The following is a 12,471-nucleotide window of genomic DNA, read 5'->3' on the forward strand; positions in this document are numbered from 1 at the left end:
AAGGCACGTGCTTTCTCACTGCGAAAACATCATTATATGGCCTCTTGCCACCCATGAGCATTCACAAAGCAAGTTAAAATCTCTGCCAACTTTCAGATATATGTACAGGACAGCCTGTTTGCAGAAAAACATTTATTTCCTCATTGACATTTTTTTGTTTTACAAAAACAAATGTTTCACAGCATAATGTTATTACCCAGCCAATGGAAGGAAACATTCAGTACACACAGAAGTAGCAAAGATAATGCAATGAAGAACATGCAAACATTCAAAGATATCAACCTCTGCCTGGACTGAGATGTAAGAAGCAGCTGGATTTCTTCTTAATTGCATTTCAATGAAAAGACCAGCTACATAGCTGCATAAGACATCACACTTACATAGCATTAATAGCATCTCTGATTCAAGCAATAAGAAACATGTATCATGTCTGCAGGGGAACAGCATGTGCTTGCTTGTATGGAACAAGAATCGGCCCTCAATGGACAGACAAAAAAAAAAAACTAAAACAAAATTCAGTCTTGGAAAAAAGTGGGGGTTTTGCCCTCATCATTAGACAATTTCTTTTTGTTATGATTAGATCACAAGTCTCTGCTTCAAAACTCTTCTCAGTACTAACACCATGGAGCAGGTAAAGGAAGCTGTACTATGTCTACCCAACATACTTCATCAACGCAGACTACAGATGTTCAGCCTCCTTCAAGACATGAAAGATTCACAGACAAATATCAACAAGTTGAGGCTTTTCAGTTGGCTGGGATTTTTTTGCAGTTGTTTTGCTGGGTGGTGTGGTTTTTTTTACACATACTTCAGTAAGACTGAAGAAATTTAAAGTCATTGAAGTAGGCAGAAAGCCAATTCTACTCCTGTCACACTGAGCCCATTCTAAGATCCCATATATTTTGTGCATAATATCCTCAATTGTTTTAATTTGTACATAAATTAATAGTCTATAGCTTTAATAACAAAAATGAAAAGAAAATTAGTTTACTCCTGTCAAACAGATTAATCTTTTACAGCAATTTGTTAATCCTTCAACACTCATATAAAGTAAATAAATGTAATTTCTATTATATAAACTAGAGATGAAGAAGAGAGCTGATGTAACTAGTCGCAGTTGTTTTCTGAATAGACCATATACCAAATAATACACATGAAATGTTGACCCATAAAAATGCTGTCTGTAATTAGACTAGTTTGAGTTACATATTTTTGCTTTTCTGATCAGAGGTTGCATCTTCTTTATGTTCCTCACAAATACTTGCAAACATCTGAGATCTGAAAGGCTGCTGATGCTTCTATTGTTTTTGATCGTGAGGCTGCTGTTAGGTATTCCTCTTCTGCTAGTAATAGCAGTTCATAAAAGACTGAAGTACAATAAAGGAACAAAAAAGCATTAAGTAAGACCCCAAAGCATTCTGAAGACTGGAATGTGTGGTTAAGTGGCAACCTGAACAAATAGAGACAACTGGAAAGTACTGTTAAAGTAGACAGATACACATTAAAACTCCTCAGCAGGCAGAGCCAAGACGGCAGAATGCTGAGGGAGGGTGTTTATTTCCTAAGAGTTTGATGAAAAATTTAAGAAGTCATCTCACACAAGCACACACAAGACAACCAGGTGATCAGGCCCAGTCAACATGGATTTATGAAAGGCAAGTCCCGCCAAACTAATCTGCTCTCCTTCTATGACAAGGTGACCCATTTAATGGATGAGGGAAAGGCAGTAGATACAGCGTGCCTAGACTTCAGTAAAGCTTTTGACACCGTTTCTCACAGCATTCTGCTTGAGAAACTAACAGGCATACCCTGTGCTGGGTAAAATGCTGTCTGGATGGCTTGGCCCAAAGAGTGGTGGTAAACAGAATCAAATCCAGCTGGAGGCCAGTCACAAGCGGTGTTCTCCAGGGCTCAGTGCTGAGTCCAATTCTGTTCAATGTCTTCATCAATGATCTGGATGAGGGGATCGAGTGTACCCTTAGTAAGTTTGTGGATGGCAATAAACTGGGCGGAAGTGTGGATCTGCTGCAGAGTAGGGATGCTCTCCAAAGGGATGTGAACAGGCTGGATCGATGGGCTGAGAGCAACAGTATGAGGATCAACAAGGCCAAGTGCAGAGTCCTGCACTTGGGACACAAAAATCCCATGCAGTGCTACAGGCTTGGGGAAGGGTGGCTGGAAAGCAGCCTGGCGAAGAAGGACATGGGGATGTTGGTTGACAGCCGACTGAACATGAGCCAGCAGCGTGCCCACGTGGCCAAGGCCAACAGCATCTTGGCTTGTATCTAAAACGGGGTGGCCAGCAGGACCAGGAAAGGGATTGTGCCTCTGTACTTGGCACTGGTGAGGCCACACCTCAAATGCTGTGTTCAGTTTCGGGCTCCTCACTATAAGAAAGACATTAGGGTCCTGGAGCGTGTTCAGAGAAGGGCAATGAGGACTGTGAAGGGGCTGGAGCACAAGTCTTATGAGAGATGGCTGAGGGAACGGGGGTTGTTTAGCCTGGAGAAAAGGAGGCTGAGGGGAGACCTTATCACTGTCTATAAATACCTGAAAGGAGGTTGTAGCGAGGTGGGTGTTGGTGACAGGTGATAGGATGAGAGGAAATGGCATCAAGCAGCACCAGAGTAGGTTCAGATTAGACATCAGGAAAAACTTCTTCACCAAAAGAGTTATCACGCACCAGAACAGTCTGTCCAGGGAGGTGATTCAATCACCATTCCTGGAGGTATTTAAAAAGACATGTCGATGATGTGCTCGGGAATATGGTTTAGTAGGGGACAAGTATGGTTGGACTCAATGATCTCAAAAGTCTTTTCCAACCAAGCAATTCTGTAAGTCTATGATCACAAGGCATTAAGATTCTGAGCAGTACATATTTTACTGTGAATAATTAAACATAATTACAAGAGTAACTGTTTTAATGAAAGAAACAAACATCTTTTCAGGATTTGTATTGTTTTTTCCCCATTACATGTCTTCAAATGCCTGGATATATCTGATATTTCAAAACACAAATGTACAAAATACAGAATACAAACCTTGGCTATTCATTTTCACTGGAATACAATCCCATGTTGTAAATTATATAGTAGGCATGATGCATGAACAAACTCAGAAAAAGTCCTTTCATATATGAGAAGCCGTATAAAGGAAAAACCCCAACGCTACACAGAGGGAGAATGTTCAAGTGGTGTGAGAATAAAGGAGCTCTACTAAGGTATACAGGCAGAGTTATGTGTATCGATGAAGAAGACTACAAAAAAAATTGAATTTCATGAACTGAGATTCTGAAAGAAAAGAAGACCCGGGTAACGGGAAATGAATGCATTTCCCAGAGAAGACAGAGCCAGCCATCTTCTGCGAAGCAAGAAACAGTGAAAAAATCCACACATGCTTCTCAGAAACAAAGGTCTAGTAGTCATGCCATCAATGGAATCGTCTAAACACTTTTTATGCAGCAAGATGGAACAAAGATGAAGGAATTCAAAGTAACTAAAATCGGCATTAAGGCAAACCCACTTATGAAGGGGGAGTTGTGAAGATATATGCAAAATTTCAATGAAATGAGTCATCTCATCCAACTTTACAGAAATGTCTTAACTTTATTTGTGCCTACCATGTAAAATCTTCCTCTCCACCCATCAGTTAGGCCTGCCAAGATCTGTATTTTCCCAAGTCACATTAGTAGCACATTTATCCAAGAACTCTCAGTAAGGATCTTCTATAATAATCTATAACATAGCTGCATTTTTTATTGTTATTTAGAACCAGCAAGCATTAACTACCCACTGGCAGAAAAATTAAGCAACAGGCAATTAAAGCAGCAAGGGAATTAATTTATAATCACAATCAGAAAAGCTTGCTGTTCAATGTTTATCGAAAGCATGTTCCCATTCCTTCAACCAAGAAAGAAACTGTCAAATTATAGCACTTCCTTATGCCAGGGTGTCTGCTAGCAGGAAGCTCAGGAAAAAACAATTTTAACCATACACGCCCTATATCAATACCATGACTTGCCCCTACATAGTTCTTAGCTACACAAGCATAAGAAAAATTAATTTTGTTCAATTCAACACACTGAAATGTATGCAAAATGCTCTCCTTTCCTCCCGCCCAAAAAATTACAGCTATGATAGCCGATGACAAAGATAAGATAAAATGACTGGAAGCACAAATAGCATTGTTGCATAGCAACTGTTGATGTACATATGGTGATGTTTATGGAACAGAATGTAGTTCTTATTTAATGCAGAATTAATACTGAAACCAGCCTAGACAGCAAGATCTAGACAGCAAGAGACAACTGTGCTTTAGATCCCTCTGCAGTCATCACAGAAGCCACACTTCACGCCAGCTTTGCCAAACTGATGTTCAGGAACATCACGCAGGTCTTAGTGATTTGCCCAGCACTGAAGATAACTCAATGTCTCACATGTACAAACAGCCTTGCAAAGGAAGCACGGATATATTTTGCGACTACTACTTTCAGAGTGCATTGTACTACTCCGTTTAATTCATTAGAGCCATTTCAAAATGCAGAAATAGGAAAATAAAAGAAATAAGGGAAACCCCAGAGTTAGTCTAAACGAAGTACACCATGTGTGAAAGACAGCTTAGACCATATTTTTAATGGCATCTGGGATGGAATCCATTTTATCTAGCTTTGTACTAGCTCTGTTCTAGTGTACACACTGCAGAAGACCAAGAAACTGCAATTCATTAGACTTTGGACATAACAGATGACACCTCAGAAGAGTTTACTGCTGTCCACTAATATGGGATCACCAGAGATGCAGAGGTTTACAGTGTACGAGAGAAAGGATTTCTTCCAACTACAACAGGTATGAGAAGTAAGTTCAGTTAAGACAAAACAAAAAGCACAGAAAATTAATTCAGAAGTCTAAAAATTACACCATGCAGAAAATATTAAATTACTTGTCAAATTTAATCTCTTGTGCTCACAGTAAGTGACCTGACAACGTGAAGTGTTTAACTATCCAGAATATGTGAACTCCCCGCAGCAGCTTCCAGGATTATAAAGTATTTCAGAAGCTGCTTTGTCATTCCTTGTTCATTTCCTGAAGACCATCAAAAAGATGGTCACTACAACAGAAGGATCCCAGGATTAGAGGACAACACACAGGATAAATCTTAGGGCTTTTAATGTACTCAAAAAAATGGGAAAAAACAGCCCAGATCCACAAACAAAAAAACTCTACCTTTACAAAAGAAACATGACTGCTTTATATTATTTGCTCCATTTAGATTACTTCTCAAGAAAGTTATTGACTGACAGCAATAACGTACAAAGTACTTTTTTTAATCTATATTTCATTTGCATAATTCCTCAAATGCATCCTTCCCTATGCAACATTAGCAATGCCCTCTGCAGATCCACACCAGCTTAATCTTTGACCCACAGTTCAAACTGGCATACTAATTGTCTTACATGGTGCGCTCTGCAAAAGCAAAAGGTACAAAGACCAGCAATGACTGTCACAAAAAATATTCTAATTAGAATTTGGAGACAAATTCTGGTCTGTGAATGTACAAGCAAATGAATTTCAATTTCCTATGACTGTCTCTTACTGTGGACTGAGTGATGTGCAAAGGCATGAGTCTTTTTCCATGCTTGATATAGCTTTTTTTTTCCACATGGACTTTCTCGCATCAAACAGGGCAGCAGCCTTTCTTTCCATTGGGACGTCCATGTAGTTTTGTTTCACTCTTCAGACACTTGTTTTCACACTAGCCATAACTCACCACAAAGTTTGTTGAAATTGGCTATGGAGCTCAAAACATATTGGTGATACACACCCAAATACAAGAGTGTGGCTACAGGAACATGGTATCAGTAAGAAATCTGAATGGAATTTGGAATATTTTTGTCACATTTGTCTTTACAACCAAAAAAAAAGTCTCATAAGAAAAGCACAATAAGAAAAGCACATTAAGGGGGTGGGTTTTTTAGTTGCATTGCCAATACCAGCTTTAAAACAACAGCAACACATTTTAGCCATTTTGCATTTAAGCGAGTTTCATGAAAACTCACCAACGACATGTTATGCTTGCTTATCTCAGGCAAAAACAATTTTGACAGGGTCTATGCCTATTCGGTGCTTCATTCCAAACATTTCTTATTTAACTAACTACCCTTTGCTCTCAATTAATGTAATAACTTCTACTCAACTGATCTATGGTCCTTGAATAACATTTTCTAGTTGATAAGAAATGCAAAATTTTTAATTGAATAAATAAAAATTGGACAGCTTCTAAGAACCTAAAGGTTTCAAGAAACTGGTATTGCAGACGGCAAAACAAATAAATGGGCGTCTTGTAGCTATCACATTCTAATGATTTCCATTCTAATTGATGACAAATACCCCATATTCAAGTTAAGCATCTGCACTCACTGTGCACTCAAGTTACCATTAAGTTTTTGGAGCAATATTTTATATCAGAAGCCATCTTGGAATGCTAAATTCAATGAGATTTGCAGTAAACACACAAAAGTCACTGAATGTACACTCTAAACTCATCTACTCATCTGCACATCTGAAATCTCTCTCTTTTGTCAAGCATTCTGAAGTTGCAGCACAGAGAAATAAAAAAGGATGAGCTACTACTAAAATGCTTCCAGTTTTGGAAAACTTTCCCTCCCTCTCTTTCCACATTTGTCATCTATGAATTATAAAACCCAGTATTTTTAAAGTTTTGCAAGTAAGACATGTGAAAATACTTTTTTTTTTTAAGTGAAAAAGCAACAATAGGACTACATTAGTTACAAAAAAAGGGATAACAACTTAAGTGTGCGAGTTATAACATTAAATCTTTAAAATAAATTTTAAAATGAAGTGGTCAGACTTACTAAACGTTCTAACACTGTCCCGTGAGTTACGATTCTACCCTCCTCTCTAACATCCACAACAGAACTATGTTACCTCACAAGAAAGCCCTAGAGTACATGGGAGTTATATGCAAGGCAGTCTACTGAACTCACTGTACAGCGTAAAACTACCACGTACCTTAAGTCTAATAGACAGCTCAGGATATATGTATTACTCATACAGGTACCTGAACTTAAGACAGGCTGAACAGCTAAAACCCAACAAGAAAAATAGCTTTACAGCTACACTTTTTGGTATTGTGACCTTATAAAGCTTTAATACACTTAGCCCATATATATACTTCAAGAGGATGTGGTGTATGGGTGTGTTTATTGCTAAAATGGATCTGTTCAACTGGACTGAGGAAGAATAAGCATTCTTACAAAACTACATTCACAGAAGAGACAAATTCAAGCAGAAAAAAAAAAATTAGTTGATCCCAAAAATCCATGCGAATCTAAAAACATTATTTCCAGTGAAAACCCTAAAAAGGAATGCAGCATGTACTACACTCAACGCTCTCTCTGTTCTCTTCAGCAGATACAGAGCTGTAACATATATAATAACTCTACGAGGAAAGATTAAAACTGTGTTCCATCACACAAATAAGAGACAGACGTAAAAAAGGTACAACAACGATATGTACGCAGACAACAACAAAGCAAAAGCAAAATCTGATTTCTGAGTCTTCTGGCCTTTACAGCATTCAGTTTACTAAAATAATGTATAATGGAATCGTAAGAAATAACTTGAATTCCAACTTACCTACTGAACTTTCTGTGAACACTATTAAGGTCTGCCCTCCCACACTTTGCAGAAGAAACGGATGTTCCCTTGGTGCACTGACTGAAGCAGGTTTTCCTCCAATATCACTGATGCTTGCAAGCTCTTCATTCAAAGTAAATGACACCTAACAGTCACAATTACCACACTGTTACTAAACAGACTCAATTACTTAGCTTTACAAGTTATGGAGAAACAAAAAGAGAGAAAACACAAGTAGTATCGCACATTTCCATTTCAAAAACATAAAGAGTGGGATAAGAGTCTCACTATATAATTGTTGAAATACAGAATTCAAAGCTTTTATGTACTTAATAGAATTTATTCATATTTTTTAAAAAAATGTAAATTATTTCCTCCTTAAGTCAGAGAACAATTTGATTTTACTTATTAATAAAATGTAAGGTGTACGTTTTCAGACATTGTTCAGTATGAGTGCTTTACAATGTTTCACACAGCCAGTTTAGTTCCAGAGCATGTGCTACTGTACCACAACACATGTTGTTAGCCTGGGGACTCCTGAATCGCACATAGCTCAGGAAAGGTCCAAATACTGCTCCTTTGCTCTGTTTACATCATATGCCCAATACAGGAGCTGAGGAGGTACAGTAGCACTGAGTAACTGGAATACCTAACCACAGAAAACAGCAAGAAATCTGAAGTGGGACATTTCAGACCAGCACTGGTGCTTTTCCCGTACATGCTGCTTAGCCTCATTTGCAACAGCAGGGTTCTCTGAAAGTCTCTCAGTCTCCTGAGGATCCTCACCACTTGTCTCTAAAAGATATGCAAGACTTCAAAATGTGCTTTGTAGCTCTCATTAACTTCAAGATTTTGGTGTGGGGCTCACAAAATTAGGGAGGGTGGTTCATGTTCCAGCCTAGGAGAGTTCAGTCAGACATCCAAACCTCCAGTAGTAAGCTCTCCACTTATTCTAAAAGGAGTTTGGCCAGGTTATCAAAAGGCAAGGGCAGCTTGCTTCCCTATCATTTTTTTGTCCAGAGTTTCACCCAATCCAATGACAGACCTATGGTGTATTTGAAGTAATTCCAACTCACTTTCCTTATCTCCTGTAAAAGACAGAGAAGTCCCTGTCATTAGGCTGCTAATAAAAGCAGTTACTGTTATATATAGAAAAACCTTCAAGTTGCTTTATATTTAGAAGAACTAAATTCCAAAGACAGGACAGAATACTCCTGGAATTGCAGTTCTCCATCTCCAACTTCCTTTGCTTTATCCTTAGTTCTCAGACAGCCTTTTGCACTAGCATATTTCAAACGTAAGTTTAGACAGAAGGTCATCAGTGTGAGTACTCCTTATCGATGGCTAAACAAACTTAAGGAACAAAGAAACTGCTGAAAGTCCCACAGTAAACCTCTGGATAGAGCTACAAACAGAATTCTGTCCTCCTGACTCTGGGGTACAATGCTTCATTAGAAGGGTAACAAAAAATGTAACACTAGAAAGCAGCAAGTTCTAAACAAGTTTTAAAATTGAAAATATAATACATATAACACAGACTTTACATTTAGTAAGTACTTACTTCACTTCTTCCTTGGGTCCTGCAAAAGAAAAATATTTCATGTTTTAGTTTCCATAATCTAATTCCATAAGTTTAGCTTCCCTGATAGAAAAAAAAAAAAAAAATCCAAATTCAGATTAACTCCCGAGATGCTAAATTTTCCTTTCAATGCTGATGCCCAAGAATAAATGGGAAAATTCAGCAGGTTAGAACAGAAGCAGCAAAATAACACATAAGTAAGTTAAAGAACATTTTCCAGCTAGATTTGCATAATTTGGGGGTTTAAGAAATCAAACATTATATAATGGGATAAGGCCACTCCCCGGTATAATTTCATATAATACATATTGATAATCACTATACAAACAAATATGTTTCAGAGAAATAGGCACAGTGTTTGCAACAAAGAGGATTTTGTATTAGAAGAGGTACAATATAATCTATGCTACTGCGGGTAATTTCTTCTAAGAACTGCAACTAGGAAAGGCTTACTTGGTAATCCTCAGTTTTCCCACTTCACCTCTTCCTGAAGCTTTATTCCACTGTTGTGCCAAGTATTTCGGAACCTAAAAAACAAGACAGATTTCAAGAAAAGCAGGTTTTAAAATTCTATATAAATTGTGTAGGTGTCCTTTAAATGTGCTTACCACTTCAGAATACAGTACAATCTAAATATAGTAGACACTATATTAAGGACAGGAAAGAGAACAATAAGGCATAAAAATATGCCAGCGTTGAGTCCCAAATTCAGAAATGAGGGAAAAATCTTATAATATCTTTAATCTCAAATACTATTACCCAACCATGAAAAGCAAAAGAAGTTCAACATCATATTCTTAAACTAAAGAGTACAAACAATTTTATCTCTAACTATACTTTTAAATACTTGTTAAAAATTCTCACCTCTCTATGAAAGAAAAAAAAAAAACCCAACAAACAACCCAACAATAAGAAAGGAAAGGTCAATGCAGCTGACACATCCAAGGAATGAAAGCTGCTCCAGTGATGCCAACTCAGCTGCATACACCTTCAGTTACAAAGGTTTAGCTATCTGCAATCTCAGGTGACCTGGGCTCATGATGCACAGTAAAGGCACCTACATAAAACCCAACAAGCTGAAGACTGACTCATCTTGACTCTTTTCCCACCAATACAGCTGAAATCACAGCCTGCCTCTCCACTCCCTGGCCAAAAAAGTATCAGCTAGCTACTGCCAGATAAACTAAGACCTCAACAAGTGGCAATTCCACTGCCAGCCTCACACCCACCGCTCTTCAGGCTCCCAGATACATCCCAAACATGAATATGCAGCGACAGCACTGCTTTTTTTCTGGAAAGAGTAATAGCAGGAGAAGGTGCCCATCTCTAGGCAGTCATCTCAGTTCTCCCAGTCAAGCTTAAAGACAACGAACATCATTTATTCTGTGAAATAAAAAAGGTTAATAGCTTATTTTGAAGTATGGTGCTATTGCTGATGAACACCTAGAAATCTGAGCATTTGTACGAGGGCACTGTTTCCCAGGACTTTGGAAGGTGGAACACGCTGGTGGCTACCACCACCCTGTCTCAGAGAGGAGCTCCCAGTTCAGCCTGTGTGTCAGTCCCAGTGAGGCACTTCAAGCTTCTCAGTTTATCCCCAGAAGAATGAGGAACTTCTCTATCTTCTCTGCTGTACCATGTGGCATCAGTTCTAGCCATGTCTACCTTTCCTTGAAAGGAGCCAGCTCCATCAGTTATAGGCACAGAGTGTGACATTTTGCAGATCAAATAGATTTGCAGATCAGTTCTCTTCCCAATTTTCAGCAATTACAACTTTCTTTTCTATGATGGCTTTTTTATACAGACTGAACATGACATATTAGTACAATAAAATGTGAGAGTGGAACAATTTCCCTCCTACACATAGGATATTAGACGTAGAAGTATTGTGGCACATCAAGTGATGGAATACAGACCCGAGGCAATAAGGACAATCTCCTGACTATTTAAAATTAACTGTAAGATGTTCAAGCGATGTGGAAATCACAGATTTTTTCCAAAAGGAAATAGCTGAAAACTTTCTAACAGAAGATACTACTTCCCATAAACCCCTTTCTTTCTGATAAGGATGCAGCAGTAGCTGGAAGAACATCATCTTAAAGACCTGCAGTAGTCTCAGTGTATAGCAAAATAGTGACTTGTTAAAGGAAAAATAATTTTCTGTTCCAACACCACATACTAAAGCAGTATTCTGATACAGGAATTGTATATAATTTTTTTTTTCATATGCTCATCACACATAAGGACAAAGCTATTTTTTTAAAATTTGCAGGTACAGCAAAGTATTCTGGCTCACACAGTCCACACCTACTGAAAACACCTGTGCCCATACAGAAAAACTGTGTGAGGGACGGACAGCAAGAAAGAGAAATGTACTAAGCCAGGGGTGGCATTTTCTGTTTGAGGCAGCAAAGAGACACTTTGTAGTCTGATTTTTGTCTTGCACAGAATAAAACCAAGACAAATCACACTGCACAGCTGAGGGGGCAAAGAACCTGTTCCTGGAACCTGCTGACGAACAGTGATCTGCTAACTTTCTAACACAAATGAATTTAGCACTAACTTTGAGTCTACCTATTCTTCAAAAGAACCCAGAAAACATCTTGATACTTAACACTGTCCTTTAGTCTTACAGCATCCCACTGTGTACTATGGCATAGGTAGAAAATCCATACATATATCCTACAGCTGCTCAGCCAAACTAAACGTCAGTCCAGGTTTCCATAAAGTCCTAACACTGGGTCAAAAATGCCACAAATGCACAACAGAAAGATGTGAACAGGCACAATCTATTGCTACACTTTTTTTCCACAGTTTGCAAAGTAGTAATTTTCTACAGCAGATTTCATGCCAGATCAGATATCATTTTCTTTCTAAAGCCAAGATAAATGCTACTACATGTGCCCCAGCTGACTCAATAGAAATATTATGATGTGCTCACACCTAATCTGTATCTAATTTATATTCCCAGGTAATAAGGCAGACACACGTTCAGTCTGAGTGGACAAAGAGTGAAGGACTCTCATGCTGTTAAAATCACTGACTTGCTATATAATATAATCAGACACGGAATTTATTCAGATTAAGAGGTTGCAGATCAATCACACTTCACTCAGCTGCTTGAGAAACAGTCTCAAAGAGTGCAATTAGTCATGTTTCTGCTGGCCTACCTGCCATCAAGGGCTATGCAGAGAAAGAAAAAGGGTTATGAAGGACTGTGATCAAAGGATTACTTCA

The 12,471-nt window shown here is 38.3% G+C and overlaps 1 protein-coding gene across 2 annotated transcripts in view; it reads right to left on the bottom strand.

Annotated features, from left to right (window-relative positions):
* The window catches only part of GTF2F2 (general transcription factor IIF subunit 2), a 91,981-nt gene that overhangs the window by 75,201 nt on the left and 4,309 nt on the right, over positions 1-12,471 (bottom strand). For both annotated transcript variants that reach the window (XM_054061236.1, XM_054061226.1), the window contains exons 2-4: positions 9,688-9,761; positions 9,217-9,235; positions 7,656-7,800 (exon numbers count right to left, since the gene is read on the bottom strand). In XM_054061236.1, coding sequence (XP_053917211.1) covers positions 7,656-7,800; positions 9,217-9,235; positions 9,688-9,761 — 238 coding nt within the window. The remainder of the gene's footprint in view (positions 1-7,655; positions 7,801-9,216; positions 9,236-9,687; positions 9,762-12,471) is intronic.

The sequence above is a fragment of the Cuculus canorus genome, chromosome 1, assembly GCF_017976375.1.
Source record: "Cuculus canorus isolate bCucCan1 chromosome 1, bCucCan1.pri, whole genome shotgun sequence".
Taxonomy (NCBI): Eukaryota; Metazoa; Chordata; class Aves; order Cuculiformes; family Cuculidae; genus Cuculus; species Cuculus canorus.